Below are 18,959 nucleotides of genomic sequence, written 5' to 3'. Positions count from 1 at the left end.
GACCCCTTTAAAAAAAGACACTAGACTCTATCCTTTTCAGTGTTGTTCAGTGTTTATATCTGGCAAAATTGTAATTTGTATTAGTTGGTTATAGTTAGTAACTTGAGACTTTTCCCAAAACGTTACTTGTTACGATCAAAGCAGTGGTTTCTTTGAGACGCTGGCCAAGACGTTCTTGAACGCAGCTCTATTAAACAACAGGAAACACCAACGGAAGTGACAGGTGTGTTTCATTCTGACAGCAGCTGTATTAGCTTGTTAGCAAGTTGGTGTAGCAGCAGCGTTGGGACTTGTTGTTGATCTCTTCTACTATATTCTTCGCAGAGGTATTGTCCACTGACATTCAAGTGAAGATTCACAACTGAGACATAAAGAGGAGTCATTTCTTTGTGTTTGTGCTTCGTCTTCCTTCGTTCTGGTTTATTCCTCAGGTCAGTACAGTAGCCTTACTTCTTGGCGCGGCGGCAGGCGTACCGTTGCTGGCGTACCGATCTGTTTGTCTGCCTACTGTAGTGTACAGTGTCGGAGAGGTTTGAACCTGATTGTGTGTACTTGATGGGGAAATGGACCTCTAATTATTAAAATGAAAAAGTGGATGCAAGGTAAATACTTATAGTGTGGACGGGCATTCATTTGATGCGTATACTCTGACTTATCGCTAACCTGTCTGAGATGTTAGGGACAATACCGTCACTGAGATGTTACCCTTTGTTTTGATTATCTTTTAGCTAACTATTGGTTCCATCGGTAACTCCGGTGATCACAAATGGGCTGGCTGATGTCCCAGCATCTTCACTAGCTACTTGTATTATTCATTATACAAATGACCAGTGTACTGCTAAGGGACTGGACCATATAGACTACTTGTGTAGCAGGTTCGTCGAGATTTCCCCATAAACGCCAATCCATGTTGGTCATCTTTCCCTAGTAAGAACAATACTGTGTGCGAGAGAGATCAGAAAAACAGACAAGAATGCTGAAACGTGTTTGCATCTGCTTTACTGACGGCAGCAGTCTTGCTTTTGAGTCCTTTACCAAACTTACATTGCCTGCATTCCCTGAAGGGGTTTGGTTGGGATCTACCCCAGCATAGACATGGAACTGGAACTATGGTTAGGGGTTGGTAACCGTAACCCTCTCCTCCTAACTCCAGCGCACGGGCCCATTGCGGACCCCAAGCTTCAGAAGGCGGCGGGGGAGGCAGAGGCAGCCTGAGGCAGAGGCAGCCTGAGGCAGAGGCAGCCTGAGGCAGAGGCAGCCTGAGGCAGAGGCAGCCTGAGGCAGAGGCAGCCTGAGGCAGAGCCCAGGGGGCTCCATGAGCAGGACAGGGTACCAGCAGCAGGGGGGGGTGCTGCGGTGGCGGCGAGCCCCAGCCCAGGACAGGGCCGCTGGGCAAGGCAGAGGCGTGGAGGCGGCTTGCTGGCTCCCACCCGGAGCTCTGCGCCGCCTCATCGAGCTCCCCGCTCCACCGCTGTCCAGACACCAGCTGAAGAGGCTGGAGGAGCACAGGTGAGACACATGGAGCCATAAGAACGACCAGTGTTGTAAAGAACACAAGAATATGCAACCAGATATAGGTATGAAAACGTATGAAGTTGTTGAATTGTGCCATAAAGTGTGGCTACAAAGTCAGTGATACTTACATGGTTCAAAGAGGAAAATAACCTTAAATTATAGCTGTATGCACTGTCAATGTATTATTTCACAACATAAAAAAAGGAAACCTTACTGCTTGTGAAGTGTTATCGTGTGGAGGTACAGTAGTGTACAGTAATAACCAGCGCATGTGTGTGCAGGTACAGCAGTTCTGGCTGCTCTCTCCTGGAGCCCCTGATGCAGCGCTACTGGGAGTGGCTGGTGGGCCGCGTCCCTGCCTGGATCGCCCCCAACCTCATCACCATCGTGGGCCTGGCCACCAACGTCTTCACCACCCTGGTGCTGGTCTACTACTGCCCCACCGCTACTGAGCAGGTTTGTGTCTCCTGTTGGCAAACGCTGAACATAGGAGGCTGTAGTCGTTAAGTATTTAAACCAGGGGTGTCAAACTCCGGTCCTCTAGGGCCGCTGTCCTGCATGTTTTAGATGTTTCCCTGCTCCAACACACCTGATTCAATTAAATGGGTTGTTATAACGACCATTCATTCGAATCAGGTGAGCTGGATCAGGGAAACATCTAAAACATGCAGGACAGCGGTCCTTGAGGACCGGAGTTTGACACCTGTGATCTAAACTAAACTGTCAGTTGACAGGCTTGGATGGCGTTGTCAGTATGCAAATCTGCTGTTAACAGTTTTAGCAACTGGTACGTGCTTTCAAAAGTTCGGTAAACGGTACTTTAAACAATTAATTGACCTTATCAGTCAAGTACATGAATGGTACCTGTCAGTGTCTTGGCTGCTGTGTTGTAGCAGCAAGAGTCGAGTTTTATCGCCACATGTTTGTTTACGCGCTCTCAGCTACACGAGCGCTTGGCATAGTTCAAGTCTTCTGTTCTGGAAGGCCACCCCGTGCCCAGGGGGGCTCGGGTTACCAGGCCACATCTGATACCCCCACCCCCACCCCCAAGAGTCCTGGGTTGACACTTGTTGTAAAAACATGCCCAGACAGGGCTAACTGGGCTACCGTTGTACACATTTTACGGAATGTAACCCTGTGAGGTTTAGTCTCTAAGGTCAACATGGGCCTTGGAATAGTTGAGAGGATTAAAGCAGTTAAAAAGTGAAGAAACTCTTGTTTACCGTTCAAACACCGGTCAGTATGACGGAGGCCAGGTTGTTTTAGCCCTTCTCAGGCTACTCATACCAAGATGCTACTTCATTTCAACTAGTCTACTTTGCTTGCTCTTGATGGCACCCCTTTCTTAACATAGCTAAATAAATTACATTAACATCATTCAGTTACTATAAAAAGATGTAAATATACTGGTGAGTTAACATTCGATTGGAGGTATGAGGAGAAGGAGAGGTCGTCCTCAGTAGAATCTGTTTTCAGGCGTCAGATGTGCTGCATGGTAGTCTGGCAGCTGAATACTCTGCTGGAGTCAAAGATGGGAGACACACTGAGAAATGTGGTCAAACTAGTGTTACTCTCTAAAAATGGAACAGCTTCCATCTGTCTCTCTGGTCCAGACCTTCCCTCACCCTTAGTTCCCTTTTGTAAGACAAAGGTTGAGAACTACAAAGGTATAATTGCTTACGAGGTGTTTATATATTTCTTTGCAACCTACTCTGCTCTGGTCACACGGGGGGACTAATACAACCTGGATTAGAGAAAGGATCATAATTTTAAGACATGTTGCTCTTCCTACTCGTCATACGTCACATGTTTGACCTTCACGTGGTCAAGCTCAGGTCAACATCAGGTTGATAAATGTCACAAAGTGAAGCTGCCCATGTCCCAGAATGCCCTGACTTCTTAAAAGGGGCGTAGAGTCCGTGTGTCCTGTTACTGACAGCGAGTTGGACCTGAGTGATGGATAACACCAGCAGAGCCAGAGAGAGGCCAGGGTACAGCACTGCAGTGTTTGGTATGAACATTATGCTAATTACCTGTAGGGTATGAATTGAATCTGACTAAATCAACCCAGTTTGACTCATTATCTTTATTTGTGTTATTTTATCAGTTGTTGGTATGTTTTAGAGAGATTTATGAGGAAGCTTTTACATTTGGATGAACAATGTTGTTGTCTGTCCTGTCTGCTGTAGTGGGTAACGTGTTGTGTTCCTCCAGGCACCTCTGTGGGCATACCTGCTGTGTGCGGTGGGCCTGTTTGTGTACCAATCACTGGACGCCATCGATGGGAAGCAGGCCAGACGAACCAATAGCAGCTCTCCGCTGGGCGAGCTATTCGATCACGGCTGTGACTCTCTTTCCACGGGTAACTACGTCCCTACATGCAGGGGAGCCGTTTCTCCGTATGCGTGTGCTAAGACGTGTCCTCTCTCAACAGTGTGTGTGCTAATGTAACGGGTGTGAACCTGTGAAACTCACTCCTCGGGTATGAAAAAGGCCACCCGCGTCAACAAATAGCTAGCTTTTCTTTGGCGTAGCTGGTAGTGGTCGCGCATGGCAAGTCAGAGGTCGTGTGTTCGAGCCCAGCGAGTGGCGAACGACACCTTGTCGAGACGGAGCGTGGCTACGTCCGTTACATACCGTCACACTAAGATGTCTCCTCTCTCAACAGTGTGTGTGCTAAGTCGTGTCCTCTCTCAACAGTGTGTGTGCTAAGTCGTGTCCTCTCTCAACAGTGTGTGTGTGCTAAGTCGTCTCCTCTCTCAACAGTGTGTGTGCTAAGTCGTGTCCTCTCTCAACAGTGTGTGTGTGCTAAGTCGTCTCCTCTCTCAACAGTGTGTGTGCTAAGTCGTGTCCTCTCTCAACAGTGTGTGTGCTAAGTCGTGTCCTCTCTCAACAGTGTGTGTGCTACGTCGTGTCCTCTCTCAACAGTGTGTGTGCTAAGTCGTGTCCTCTCTCAACAGTGTGTGTGCTAAGTCGTGTCCTCTCTCAACAGTGTTTGTGGTTCTGGGTACGAGCATCGCCGTGCAGCTGGGAACCAACCCCGACTGGATGTTCTTCTGCTGCTTCGCTGGCATGTTCATGTTCTACTGCGCCCACTGGCAGACGTACGTCTCTGGAACCCTGCGCTTTGGCATGTAAGTGTGTGTCTCCTTAGGAGGAGTTAGAGTACATGGAGAGGGAGGGTTGAAGGAGGCTGTACAGGAGCTCATTAAAGGGGGGGGGGGGGATTGCTCACAGTGAAGATTATCTTCCCCTTCCATAACTCTCCTGGCCCTTAATACAGAGCTCATTTGCAAAAGGCTTTAGAGAAGTTGATCCAGGGTTGTGGCAACCCATTTGTGTTAGTTATGTTTTACGTGTACATATAATGGTGTGAAATATGAAATGATTTGACAAATGATAACTTCAGTGCAGTTCAGAGGTGTGTGTTTGTGTGTGTAGATTTGACGTGACAGAGTTACAGATCTGTCTAGCGGTGTTACAGATGTTTACAGCTCTGGTAACCGGTAATCCTCTCAACCAATCAGTAGCCTGCTTTCCCGCATCCTCTGAGTTGTGGGGGGTTGCCGAGCGCCTGCTGAATGAGACTCCGTGGTCTCTCCACTAACCCTGCTCTAAGGCTGGCTTGTCTCTGCTTGTCTCTCCTGTGGTGTAGCATTGATGTGACCGAGGTGCAGATCTTCATCATAATCATGTATCTGCTGGCTGCTGTGGGAGGATCCACGTTTTGGCAGCTTCTGGTAATCGTCTCAATCACCCACCGTTGGGACTATATCAGATACATGGAACACATTGAATGAAGATAACACTACTAACTAATGCCAATCAAAACCAATTTATCAGTAAAACATTTGAATATTAATTCACAAAAATGTTCTGTTGTGTTTGGCAGTGTTAACAAAATGTACCTATAACATGACAAGTAGTGAACACTGTATTCAATGCAGCCACGTCATGTGACGCTTTGTTGAACTCGACAGATTCCTGTCATCAACATCCAGATGAAGATCGTTCCTGCCATCTGCACCTTCATAGGAGCCATGTTTTCCTGTACAAACTACTTCCGTGTTATCTTCACTGGAGGTGTGGGGAAAAATGGATCGACGATAGCAGTGAGTTCTAACCCTATTGTAACAGTATCTGGTTCCGCTCGCAGCATGTGTACTGTACAGCGGTGGTACCTTAGAGAGGTGGAACCCTTCCTGACAAGTCTACCTCACAGATTTGTAATTTCACAGTTTACATTTGCGAATGAAGTGTTCCTTTGCATACCTATCATGTCCTCTAACACGTGTGTGTGTGTGTGTGTCAGGGAACCAGTGTTCTGTCTCCCGTGTTCCACATCGGCTCAGTAATAGTGCTGGCGATGATGATCTACAAGAAGTCTGCCGTTCAGCTCTTCCAGAAGCACCCCTGTCTTTATATTCTTGCCTTTGGCTTTGTGTCAGCCAAGATCACCAATAAATTAGTTGTAAGTATAGCTTAATGTATACTTCTACCACGTTGTATCACGAGGGTTCATAATGGGGAGTGTTAATAATACATTTGATTTGTAATGTTTTTACAAATAAGATTGTGTTGACTCCTGCCTGTTTTCTCCTTAGGTAGCACATATGACAAAAAGTGAGATGCATCTCCATGATTTAGCATTCCTGGGGCCTGGCCTGCTGTTCCTGGATCAGTATTTCAACAGTTTTATTGACGAATACATGGTGCTGTGGATTGCACTGGTGGGTACACAGCCAGCCTAAAATGCAACTGAATTCATATCACCAATCTAGTCTCATGTAGAATTTGCTGACATGCAACTTGATGGACAGTTGATTTAGAATCAAAGCAGGCATGAGGTAGCCTGGCTGCTGGGCCAACTTAGCCCCGCCCACATTTTTTTGGGGGAAGTTGGGTCTGGAGGGGCTCGATTGCGGAAAAACTATACCCGAACAGGAGCTGTTCGGACCAATGAAATTGTCAGGGTGGGCTTTATACGATGATGGACAGATGATCAACAGTAACGTAATCAACGTCACCAAAGAGCACTTGGGTTGAATTCGTTTTCAACAAACAACATATTACGTTGCTCTGATTGGTTGTAGGTCTATCCAATTGAGCGAAGAGGCATTTGTTTTATGAGCTCGGTTGACACACGCCCCGTAGTCACAGCCCAACGGAGAGTTTTCAGACTCATATTCTGACTAGAATTATGAGTATGACAACGTCAGGCTAGGCATGAGGCATATATGGGGCAGAATGATAAATAACTGACTTAAATGTTGTTTCTTATGTTGCATTTCAAAGCCGAGTGAGATTATTTTTGTGTGTTCTTTCCCCTCTTTCCTGCAGATCCTGTCTTTCTTTGACTTGGTGCGTTACTGTGTCAGTGTTTGCAACCAGATTGCCTCCCACCTTCACATTTTTGTCTTCAAACTCAAGCCTCTGACTCCACCTCCCTGCCAGTGACGACCCAAACACCCCGACTCCCTTCTACTGGCCTCCTGCAGCTGCTCCACATGTCTTCACCCTCTGGTGGGATTTACCGAGCAATACAAGTGACGTACCATCTCCGGCACAGGCTCATGTGGACAAACAGATGATGGATCTTGTCCCCTTTATCAATTGAGTTAAATTAAGTTATTTTATTAATCATTGCAGAATCCTGTGTAGCCCAATCTGTGTTGCCGTCGCCTTGATTGCCGGGCAACAGGAAAGCGTTTCTTCCTGAAATCTATGGCTACTTTTCATATATGCTGTTCTCTTGATGAGAAATGAAAATAGATTCCAGGATTGCAGTGGGATTGAGAATAGGTGGTACTATACCTTGTTAATTTAATAGTTACTTAACTGTGGACAAAAACATGTAATTTATCTTAAAGGAAATGTACTGAATAGTTTGAAAGGCTTTGCTTTCAATTGATGTTTTTTCTTCTTTTTTGGGGTGGGGGGGGCAAATATATATACTATATCATTTAGCAATATTTGCATAACCTTACTTGTTGCCATTGTAAATGAACAAACTGTTAAAAGTGTTGCTTGGGCAGTTTCTGTTGATTCATATTTACTGCTTTGGCATCATCAGTCCCACATACATTACTGTATGTGTATACTTGAAAAATGAAGTCTGTCATTTTAATTTCAGACCGTCTTTCATCTATAATATTGCACATTTAAAAATGTTGGAGCACTGACCTCCCTGATGTATAATGCGCACACTGATTGTTGGGCCACTAACTTTATTATTATTCTACTAAACTTTATGTTATACAGCACTATATGCAGGGTTGCTTAGCTGCTTTTCTGTATGTTAAACATTGCTGCTTAGATTTGTTTTATGTAGTAATGCTATCTATAGCTGCACTAAAATCATTTTTCTTAGTAAACATTTGTTTTCTGGCTTTTGTGTCTTTGAGCCTGTTTAAATTTTTCCTGTTAAGCTCATTTCCTCCATGAGAACAAAATTACGTTGATGACTTATTGAAAATTATGAATTATTTGCTTTTAAAAAAGGTCACACATTGTAATTCAGATGTTTGTCTGCACTGCGTGATGCTGTAAAGCAGATTATTTGCTAGTGTTTATTGGTGTGCCTAATAAGAACCTAACCTATGGCTATACATTTTACAAACATAAGTCTCCAGACCCATTCATTGATATTTTCTATCGAAGTTTGTTTTTAAGAAGAACATAGATATAAACAATCACATGTATTCAAGAGTAGTTGGGGTTATGTATAGTTTTTCTGATGGTTGTATCATGTCTACAGAAAATGTGCATTTTGCCCTCTGCCAGAGCAGTGGAGCTACTGAACTGGACAAATGTATGAGGGTACAACATATGAACAATGACATGCGCTTCGCTTAAACCCTCACTTCATCTGTTTTACAGTAAAGTCCTTTACATTGACATGACAATGTTGCTTATGTTTTGAGTTCACATAGCCCCCAATACATGTACTGGTTCTGTTGTCAGATCAGTTGTCTTGTCTTTCTATAACTGGTCAAAGTTGCCTTAAAGTTTTTTGTTTTTACTGTATAATGGTCATACCTTTTCATAGCTATTTGGTATCTGTCCTGTACAGGCTTGTATTTTATTCCGTCCTTGTTACATTTGGCCACAGTCAAGCTCAGGTATAAAACATGTTTTCCGAAGGCATAAACAGATCACTTGACAATCTTTCCTTCAACTACCAATGCAAATAAATATTGTTCTAACAAGGAAACTGCAACCAATTTGTGTCTGTTTGTCTTAGTATTTCACTCTTAATTTCTTGAGGTAGGGTGTGTCAGTTGTCAAATTTTATTAATCTCTTAATGTAAACACTAGTGCTGTGCACACATGCAATTACATGTATTATCTTTATTATATAACTCTCACTGGTAACAATATATACATATATTTTAGAAATCCCATCCACATTCCAACATGGCTTCAATGAAGTAAACTAACAGGCTTAAATGACAAAGTAAACACAGCCATCTAAAAGGTTTACACTCAGTAAAACACTAACCGGTCAACAAACCAACAGAACAAGCTGTATCTTCACTGCATAAAGGAACCTGCTGCCGTTCCTCATGAACCGTTAGCTGTAGCGACACTGGTGAACCATCACCGCCCAAAAGGCTCTCAGGTAGGACAACTTCTCCTCAGCTTCCTGCACCCTGACATTCTACATCAGCAGAGACTGGAGAGACTTACGAACTGTGGCCATCTCTTGCTGTTGCTGTGAATTCAAACAGATCCATTATTGGTGGAGAATATGTTGTTTTTATGAATATACATTGGTGCCCCTTTGGTACGGGAGGGCATTATAACATAAATGGGGTTAGACCTAGAGTCTTAGGGGTCTTTCCACCACCAGAGTGCAGCCACAGACACAATCAGACTCCCCCCTGAGTCAACTTCAACCAGGCTTCTGTCATTCCCAACCACTCACAGTATCCATGAGAATCTTCTTCTGGAACAAGGCCATCTCTTGGCGTAGATCTCCCTGAACGGCAGTCAGCTGGCTGGTGTGGTTCTTCTCCATCGCTTCCAGGCTCTACCGGGGAAGAGTCAGGACACGCACTGTTCCTGTTTCACTTCACTCACATCCTTACCTCCAGCTAGCATGCCAACAACTCATCTATGATTGCTTTGCTACAGAGGTGTGTTTACCTGAAGGTACTGCTCTATGGAGGTGATGTGTTTACCTGGAGGTACTGCTCTATGGAGGTGATGTGTTTACCTGAAGGTACTGCTCTATGGAGGTGATGTGTTTACCTGGAGGTACTGCTCTATGGAGGTGTTGTGTTTACCTGGAGGTACTGCTCTATAGAGGTAATGTGTTTACCTGGATGACCTGCTCTATAGAGGTGATGTGTTTACCTGGAGGTACTGCTCTATGGAGGTGATGTGTTTACCTGGATGTACTGCTCTATAGAGGTAATGTGTTTACCTGGAGGTACTGCTCTATAGAGGTGATGTGTTTACCTGAAGGTACTGCTCTATGGAGGTGATGTGTTTACCTGGATGTACTGCTCTATAGAGGTAATGTGTTTACCTGGAGGTACTGCTCTATAGAGGTGATGTGTTTACCTGAAGGTACTGCTCTATAGAGGTGATGTGTTTACCTGGAGGTACTGCTCTATGGAGGTGATGTGTTTACCTGGATGTACTGCTCTATAGAGGTAATGTGTTTACCTGGAGGTACTGCTCTATAGAGGTGATGTGTTTACCTGAAGGTACTGCTCTATGGAGGTGATGTGTTTACCTGGATGTACTGCTCTATAGAGGTGATGTGTTTACCTGAAGGTACTGCTCTATGGAGGTGATGTGTTTACCTGAAGGTACTGCTCTATAGAGGTGATGTGTTTACCTGGATGTACTGCTCTATAGAGGTGATGTGTTTACCTGGATGTACTGCTCTATAGAGGTGATGTGTTTACCTGAAGGTACTGCTCTATGGAGGTGATGTGTTTACCTGGAGGTACTGCTCTATAGAGGTGATGTGTTTACCTGAAGGTACTGCTCTATGGAGGTGATGTGTTTACCTGGATGTACTGCTCTATAGAGGTGATGTGTTTACCTGAAGGTACTGCTCTATGGAGGTGATGTGTTTACCTGAAGGTACTGCTCTATAGAGGTGATGTGTTTACCTGGATGTACTGCTCTATAGAGGTGATGTGTTTACCTGAAGGTACTGCTCTATGGAGGTGATGTGTTTACCTGAAGGTACTGCTCTATGGAGGTGATGTGTTTACCTGGATGTACTGCTCTATAGAGGTGATGTGTTTACCTGGAGGTACTGCTCTATAGAGGTGATGTGTTTACCTGGATGTACTGCTCTATAGAGGTGATGTGTTTACCTGAAGGTACTGCTCTATAGAGGTGATGTGTTTACCTGGAGGTACTGCTCTATAGAGGTGATGTGTTTACCTGGATGTACTGCTCTATAGAGGTGATGTGTTTACCTGGATGTACTGCTCTAGGAGCTGTTTGAGGGTCTTCAGCCTCTGACTCTGTGAAGCCCTCATGTGTTGAAACATCTTCTGCTGGTGCTGGAACATGCTCTGTACTCAGGGACAAAGTGCGTTTGTAAAAGTCAAACTGAGGAGTTGTATAAGAGACCTTGTTAATGACCAAAGTTCTGGGACCTCATGTATAAACGTTGCGTACGCACAAAAAGCTTGCATACGCTGGTTTTCACGCACACTTTGTGATGTATAAAGATTTACGTGAGAATGTGCGGGCCGTCCGCAAAGTCTTGTCTGGCTCTGTAACATGGCGAATTCTAACTGAACAGTGCCGAGACTCACCAAACATTACAAAATAAAGTTTCCACTACTTCTATATGACGTTGACTATAGAAGAAAAAAGAAAAAAAAAAGTTTGATCATTAATATGGATGATCACATCAAAATGCCAAAACCCAAAACAGGAAATTCTATATAGCCTTCTGTTTAATCCGCCACCACTTAATAACTTCTGTTAAACTTGAGGGTGTCAAACAAATGACAAAATCACTCAGGAAATGCATGTCACGCTAACCCTGCCATGCTGTTACGATGCGCCACCACTCGTTTCTTCATTTAAAGTTTTACATCGGACCATTTCTTCTTAATTTCTGCCATGGTCCGGTTCTCTGAACCCACAGCATTTATGGCCCTATAATAATAATTTTATTTGTAATGCACTTTACATTTAGCTAAATCTCAAAGTGCTACAGGTTAAAAACAAGAAAGGGCGCAAATAGTAACAGTTTTCCACTCCGCCAACTTTCTTTTGTCGCTAATACCTGATGACAGGCCGCCAAACAGGACACATCTTCTCGCCTCCACCTCTGTTGTCAGAACCTCGATCTCACAGTCACCGTAGGTCTTCGAATAAAAGCCTCTGTGTTTAACGTTTGTTGAGTGGCGTTTATTCGAGGGCGGCGTTTATTCGAAGAAAGACGGTAATTCAGATAAATAAATGACCTCAGGAGCGCATTTATAGTCATACATCTGCATATTCATTTATGGGAGGAGGCAAGGCGGGGTCAGTGGCTCGTTCACGTGCGGTCAATTTCACGTTGATTGTGATTTATAAAGGAAAGGTGCACAGGACCTGGCGTACGACCGGTTTTATACATGTGAATATTTCTGTGCGTAGGTACTTTTCGAGTTTTGGCCGTACGCTATCTTCTGGTATGAAAGCTGCGCAATCCTTTATACATGAGGCCCCTGGTTGTCGCTTTCCAAACGACACATATTGTTTATGGTTTCAAGAAGAAACAGTTCAGTTTTCCTGATGAATGGTTGGTGTGTGTGTGTGGTGCCTGGCAGAACCCTACCAGAAGTTTCTCCTCCTGCTCCTTAGACTTCTGTACATCGGTGTCCCACTGTGTGAAGACAGCATTGAACTGGGTGGAGTACGCCTCTGTCACCTCACTCCTGCAGGGCAGATATCAAGTCCAAATTATTCATATGCATTTTCTTTGTGTTCCGTTAATGCTCACGTTTAGCAGTGTATCAACCTCTGACCTGTCTTTCTGTTGAGTCTTCCAGAGCTGCTCTATCTTGTGATTGCTGGTCTTTACGGAAGCCTTGGTGAAGGTCTCCAAGCGTTTCCGCTTGGCCTGGAACGCCTTGGTTATGTCGGCTGGAAGCAAAAGGGACCATGACTCAGTACCGGTCCAAGCACATTTGGTGCCCTGGGCGAGATTTATCACCAGCACCCCAGAGCAAAACAAATCATTGTTGGAAGAGAATTAGTTCAAGTGCCACCCCTACCTCCAAATCTGTCCAGCATCATCGTCACATTCCCTCTGAACATACAGACAAAATGGGGAAAACCACAGACATTTCATTTGATCAGATTTGTCCGTGTTTCTAATCTGATATATATGTATTTTACATCGCTATGGAGTTAAAATGTGTGAGCAGAATAGGCCTACACAAAAACATCATGTGTCGACGGTACTGTACCCTTCGGTGATATTATCTTCTTCTTCAGAGGCGATTCTTTTCCTTCCCACCATTGCATCTGCCACAGAAAGTACAGAAAGCATTACATTCTCGAATTTAGGTTAAAATCAATAACAATCCTGAAAAGAACTGGCTAGCTTCGGAATTTAGCTAGCTAATTTATAATAGCGGTAAACTGTTGATTACAGTTAGCACCTTCAGTCACGGATTCGTTCATGTCGTTTCCGTGAGGGTGGCTTGAGGCGGTAGTATGGCCTTTCGTTTTGGCTTTCTGAGCACGTCCTTTGTTAGTTGCCATCTTGATGGGTCTAGCTATTCTTTTTTAATGAAAACATAAAGATAAATGAAGAAAATTAACAGATAATTTAACAGGTAACAATTACGACGGCTACAATACTGTAACCGTTAGGCTACTGTACAGTAGCTACTAGATTAGCATTCGATAGCTAGGTTATCTCTCTCCATCTCTGGTGGGTTTGAGCTACGCTAAGCTCATTTTAAAAACACTGTTTGACGTTGTACTTGTAGTTTTACTTACTGGTGATTTTCCACAGTTTGGGTTCTCTTTGGTCTGAGGAGAGAAGCAGTCAGGTAAAATGTTGAGGTAGACTAGTACAAGACCTGAGTGTCACTCACCCAGGGCGCCAAGCAACACTACGACAGTGCACGAGGATGGACCTGGATAGAAATGTTATTTAATTATGTTGTAATTCGGTCTGTTGCGGCGCAGTAGAGGAAACAGAAAGTATTAGTTTATCTCCCTAGTCTTCGGATACGAGTCTTTGAATCATTTTTCACGTGGCCTATCTTCGGGTACGAGTCTTTGGATCATTTTTCCTTCTAGAAGAAATCTTAGAACATCTAAACCAGTCAAGATAAATTTGAGGATAGAAGGGAATGGCACATTTGTGAGGCAAATATACTTGTATAGCCTACTTAAATACAATAGGCTACATCATGACAGTTTATTTAACATTTTCCTTTATTATCACATAAGCATTTAATTATCACGGCAAACAATTAAACTGCTCTGGGGTCTCATTTATAAAGCTTGCGTACGCACAAAACGGGACTGAAAATGTGCGTACGCCACTTTCCACGCAAAGGTTGTGATTTATAAAAAACAAACTTGACGGGAGAATGTAGGCCTACGCACATTTTGAAAACAGTTGGAATTGGCGACGCAGATGACCGTACTGTAGTCAGACTGCAGAAATTGAATGTGGGAAGAACATTACTCGTAATATTTATATATTTTGTTTTCCTCACACACGTTTTTTTCATTCAATTTCATGATTATCATGGAGATTACATCCAGCAGTGTTATTTGCGCTTGTACTGAGTGATTTTTGTTCCATAAACACCTTGTACAATCCAACTCAAATTTTTTTTTTAAATTCAGCGCTTCCTCACCATCAGATTGTCCACTACGGGAGTTCAGGAGGGGGAGATTCCCCGACTGCATGGAATACAGGATAACATCACATATCCTACCTTTAGATAACTGCAGAACACAGTGTATAACTGAATATATTTATTTAATACTGTGCAAATATCCTCATATGTCAAAAACTGGAAATACAGTCGTTAAGCTCCCGTGTAATCGCTACGTCCTCGTTATCAGTCCAGACTTTAATAGAAGACTGTTCATAACAAAACGCTTTTCTTTTCAAATTGTATTTTGACTCGCAGTATATCACTGGCACAGTTGACCACTCGCACAGTTTTTTTAAATTAGTGATCTACCGGCCACCACATTTTCGGAGTTTTCGGGCTCCACCAATAGGCTAACAGTGTCTGAGAAGTTGTCATGCGCTATGATTCACCGTAAAGAACAATCGTATGCCAGGGTCATGATGAGATACTAGATTAGCATTCATGAGGTGCTTTGCATTGACTATTTATGGTAAAAAATGGGCGTGTTCAGGGTGGGGTACAATGCTGATTCACGTACGCACACTTGTGGGTAATCTGTGATTTATAAAGGGAACATTGCGTACAGGTGTGCGTACGCACGGTTTTATAAATCTGAATTTTTGTGTGCGTACGCCATTTTAGGCTTTTGGGCGTACGTACACTTTTAGTAAGAACCCTACGCACAGTTTTATAAATGAGACCCCAGGTGACTTCTTTCAGGTACGAGTCTTCGATCATTTTTCCAGTGTGTCTAACAGTCAATATAAAACAGGAACAATATATACAAAATTTTTACAATATGTATCTTAGAGTTATGGCAATATTTGTTTACAATACGACGTCTGTTTAATTCTATTGGCTGAGCTACCGGCACGCAACCTACTCTGCACCTGCGTCATGCGTGCATTCACAGCAATTGCATGAACGGAGTTAACTGAATTGTATGAAAAAAATAAAATTATTGAAAATGTTTCGGAAATAAATCTTAAGTAAATTTCAGTTTAATTTAAAATGTTGTTCAAAATATTGTGATAAGTATTGTATTGTACACCCGGTATCGTGATACGCTTTGAATCGTGAGCTGAGTGTATCGTTACCTAGTACAGTCATGTATTGGCTACTTGTGTGTGTTTAACAGTCAGTATGAAGCAGTATAATTGTCTGTGTCTGACAGTCAATATAAACAGTATTGTGTGTGTATAACAGTCAATATGAAGTAGTATAATTGATCCTAACTGATCCTATCAAAGCATGCTTAATTGTTCTTTATCGCCCACCAGGACTGCTAGCCGACTTTGTGGAGGAGCTGGACATGCGCCTCAGCGTCTTCCCAGATGATGGAACCCCCCTGATAGTCCTTGGGGACTTTAACATCCACCTCCAAGGAACGTAGGCCGTCGACTTCTTGTCTCTCCTGACTTCCTTCGACCTGACGCTGCTGAGCACACTGGCGACCCACAAGGCAGGCAAACAGCTAGACCTCATCTTGACACGTAACTGTATCACTGAGCTAACCTCTGTAACCCCACTGCACATTTCTGATCACTACTCTATCCAATTCTCTCCCTCCAACTCCTCCTACCTTCCCTCCCCTCGTAACTTTCCGGCGCAACCTCCGCTCCCTATCCCATTTCTCCTCTATTGTAACATCCTCCCTCCCTCCCATTGACAAGTTCTCGTCCCACCCCACTAACACTGCCACCCCCACCCTGTTAACCACTTTAACTGCATCACTTGACTCTCTGTCCCCTGTCAACCAGGCCTGCACGATTTTCTCCCTCCTACCCGTGGCTTATGGATGTTATCCGTGAAGAACGGTCCACCCTTCGAGCAGCTGAGAGGAGATGGCGCAAGTCCAAAGACGGTCTGGACCTTGATAAGTATCACTCCCTCCTTAAATCCTTCTCTTCTCACATAACGGTGCTAAAACCCTCTACTTTCTGAACAAAATTAACTCTGCTTCAAACCCCCACAAGCTTTTTTCTACCTTCTACACCCTTCTTAACCCACCTCCCCCACTCGGCTAGGATTGAGGCTTGCCTCACAGACATCTACGCCTGGATGACCAAGCACCACCTCCAGCTGAACCTCGCCAAAATAGAACTTCTCATCATCCCGGCCAAACCCTCCATCTCCCACGATCTGTCAATCACCCTGGGATGTGCAACGGTAACCCCCTCATCCTCTGCCAGGAACCTTGGGGTTACCATGGATGACAAGCTCTCCCTCACAGCCCACATTGCGGCAGTCTCCCGGTCGTGTAGATTCACCCTTTACAACATCCAGAAGATCAGGAGATACCTGTCTGAGCACTCCACCCAGCTGCTAGTCCAAGCACTGGTCCTCTCCAAGTTGGACTACTGCAATTTGCTGCTCGCCGGTCTCCCAGCATGCGCAACCCGCCCTCTTCAGAGGATTCAGAATGCGGCAGCCCGTCTGGTCTTCAATCTACCCAGACACTCCCACGTTACTCCACTCCTTATCTCCCTTCACTGGCTACCCATCACGGCCCGCATCAGATTCAAGACCCTGGTACTGACCTTCCGGGCAGTGACCGGGACTGCACCCGACTACATCAAGTCTCTCCTGCAGCCAGACACCCCAACCCGCCACTTACGGTCTTCTTCAGACAACCACCTGGTGGTCCCACCGCTCAAGACCGCCCTGTCCCAACACAAGCTCTTCTCCTGTCTTGCCCCCCAGTGGTGGAATCAACTCCCCACCTCCATAAGAGACACTGACTGTCTCCCCACCTTCAATAAAAGGCTCAAGACGCACTTGTTCCGGGAGTACAATGGTATTTAGGAATGGTTTGCTGGACACAATGTTAGTTTCCTCTAGGATCACAATGACTCTTGCTTAGAGACTTGTTGCTCTTGTTGGTTAGTGGTAACTGATTTGAATTGTTGTACTCGCTGTGAAATATTTTATTTTACTGTTACTTGCTTTTCCACAGGTACACTTGCACTTATAGCGATTCATGTTGTTTAATTGTAACTTGTTTAACTACATGCTCTTTTGGTTCCTCCCTTTGGCACTTATTTTGGTCCACCGATCAAAAGACTCATACCCAGCAGATGAACGAATCATTGATCCGAAGACCCGGTTGTCAGAAGAACGAAACATTGATCCGAAGACACTGTTGAGAGGTGAACGATTCGATACGTGTTTGCAGTGGACGTATTTAGGCCAGGAAATTGGCTATAAAAAGTTGAGCAATTATGTGGAAGTACACAGAGCAGGGCGTTTTTTTACTCCAAAACTGACTGTTTTACAGCTAAATTTTTTATTTTGTGATTTACATAGGAAAGAGGCGTCAATGGACTTTGAGGTTCAATGTATGTCCATTTTACCCACCAAACTGTTGCAACTGTGACAAGGTCAATTCGGTTTTGCAATCAACCCTTTAAAATGAAATTCCAAAACACAACATGCACAGCCATTTTTGGTTTTCGTCTGGCTCCACCTAATAGCGATTTAAAGCATGTTAACTTTTAACTCAATGGTGACACACATGCAATATATTGTTGACTGACCAGTGTTGACTGATTACAATAAAATAAAATGTTTATGACTAAAATTGATTTCTTGTGTTTTTCTGTACAGAAACAGTACATGTGACATGTACAGAGTGTAGGAGGGGTCCCAGTGTGACATGTACAGAGTGTAGGAGGGGTCCCAGTGTGACATGTACAGAGTGTAGGAGGGGGTCCCAGTGTGACATGTACAGAGTGTAGGAGGGGTCCCAGTGCTTAGAGACACAGGCAAGACAGGGTTTCCAGGGGAAAAAAAACTTTAATTTCCTCCAAAAATATTTCCCCCATCGATGTTAAAACCAAACCCACGCCAGGTTACACCATCACCCAGTCCACAGGTACCTGGGATGCCATGTATAATCATGTCCAGCAGGGGGTGCTGGTGAGCCACAGGCTAATGGCTCAGTGTATGGAAAGCATGACTTATGTCATTTTTACTGTCAGAAGCAACTTTTGTATTTATGAACTAAGGTTTGTTTTATCTTCTCATTTTTGTTTTATCATCTGCTTGGTCAATGATGCCTTGAAAGGAGATTGTGAGATTATGTGGTCTGTGCCTCGAAAAACAGTCTGATTCTCTGTGTTTTCCGCCAAACTTTAAAAGACTGCTGCTGAAGGTGACATATTATTTATTCTTTGTAACAGCAATAGAGCCATCTAGAAACAGTTTACTTAATGTTAGAACTCCACAAGGGGCTATGGAAGCCATTAACAGTTCTTAATGGAACCCGTTGGCCTCAAAGCTTCAATACAACTTCAATACCTTGGATACAGTGTTCTATATTCTATTGGACCCTTTTTTCTTCCATGGCACTAGCTCACCTGGATGAGAGTGTTTACCATTAAGACCATGGGCGTATATTTAGGGGGGGACGCTAGGTACTTGGGGGGGGGGGGGGGGGGGTTGTCTGACACGCGACACGCACGGGAAGAAGTACATGCTATTTTGCTTGCTTGCACTGGCAGTGGCAGACAAGCTAGCGGGTGTGTCGGCGACAACGTAACAGCTAACTTACCAGGGCTGTCTGCCGACAATACATCCATAAAAGGCCAG

At 44.2% G+C, this 18,959-nt stretch overlaps 2 protein-coding genes across 5 annotated transcripts; one reads left to right on the top strand and one right to left on the bottom strand.

Moving 5' to 3' along the window:
* Positions 1–223: 223 nt before the first annotated feature.
* cept1b (choline/ethanolamine phosphotransferase 1b) lies at positions 224–8,734 on the top strand. Of its 3 annotated transcripts, none has more exons than XM_084704473.1 (10): positions 224–431; positions 1,154–1,509; positions 1,797–1,971; positions 3,730–3,877; positions 4,508–4,649; positions 5,171–5,255; positions 5,496–5,627; positions 5,828–5,986; positions 6,120–6,245; positions 6,856–8,734. In XM_084704473.1, exons 2-10 carry the CDS (start codon positions 1,316–1,318, stop codon positions 6,970–6,972), a joined length of 1,278 nt encoding a protein of 425 aa, XP_084560599.1. In that variant the 5' UTR covers positions 224–431; positions 1,154–1,315; the 3' UTR covers positions 6,973–8,734. The 3 variants fall into 3 exon arrangements, with proteins under 3 accessions (XP_084560599.1, XP_084560600.1, XP_084560601.1); XM_084704474.1 differs by lacking the exon at positions 224–431 and adding an exon at positions 454–602; XM_084704475.1 differs by lacking the exon at positions 224–431 and having other exon boundaries at positions 1,491–1,577.
* Positions 8,735–8,850: 116 nt separating this feature from the next.
* Positions 8,851–13,790, bottom strand: sycp3 (synaptonemal complex protein 3). 2 transcript variants are annotated; one of them, XM_084704518.1, is made up of 9 exons: positions 13,492–13,790; positions 13,149–13,265; positions 12,954–13,011; positions 12,759–12,793; positions 12,510–12,627; positions 12,320–12,419; positions 10,959–11,057; positions 9,443–9,547; positions 8,851–9,229 (listed from the first exon to the last, which is right to left on the bottom strand). In XM_084704518.1, exons 2-9 carry the CDS (start codon positions 13,249–13,251, stop codon positions 9,176–9,178), a joined length of 672 nt encoding a protein of 223 aa, XP_084560644.1. In that variant the 5' UTR covers positions 13,252–13,265; positions 13,492–13,790; the 3' UTR covers positions 8,851–9,175. The 2 variants fall into 2 exon arrangements, with proteins under 2 accessions (XP_084560644.1, XP_084560643.1); XM_084704517.1 differs by having other exon boundaries at positions 13,149–13,270; positions 13,492–13,786.
* Positions 13,791–18,959: the final 5,169 nt, after the last annotated feature.

This window comes from Hypomesus nipponensis, chromosome 9 (assembly GCF_054491055.1).
Source record: "Hypomesus nipponensis isolate SF chromosome 9, ASM5449105v1, whole genome shotgun sequence".
Taxonomy (NCBI): domain Eukaryota; kingdom Metazoa; phylum Chordata; class Actinopteri; order Osmeriformes; family Osmeridae; genus Hypomesus; species Hypomesus nipponensis.
This window is presented reverse-complemented; position numbering and strand designations above follow the sequence as displayed.

Coding starts and splice junctions, on each gene's coding strand:
- cept1b (XM_084704473.1), top strand. CDS start 1,316: ATGAGCAGGACAGGGTACCAGCAGCAGGGGGGGGTGCTGCGGTGGCGG. Junction 4,650..5,170: donor GGAACCCTGCGCTTTGGCAT/GTAAGTGTGTGT, acceptor CCTGTGGTGTAG/CATTGATGTGACCGAGGTGC. Junction 5,256..5,495: donor CCACGTTTTGGCAGCTTCTG/GTAATCGTCTCA, acceptor TGAACTCGACAG/ATTCCTGTCATCAACATCCA.
- sycp3 (XM_084704518.1), bottom strand. CDS start 13,251: ATGGCAACTAACAAAGGACGTGCTCAGAAAGCCAAAACGAAAGGCCAT. Junction 13,012..13,148: donor GAACGAATCCGTGACTGAAG/GTGCTAACTGTA, acceptor TTTCTGTGGCAG/ATGCAATGGTGGGAAGGAAA. Junction 11,058..12,319: donor AGCAGGAGGAGAAACTTCTG/GTAGGGTTCTGC, acceptor CCCTGAGTACAG/AGCATGTTCCAGCACCAGCA.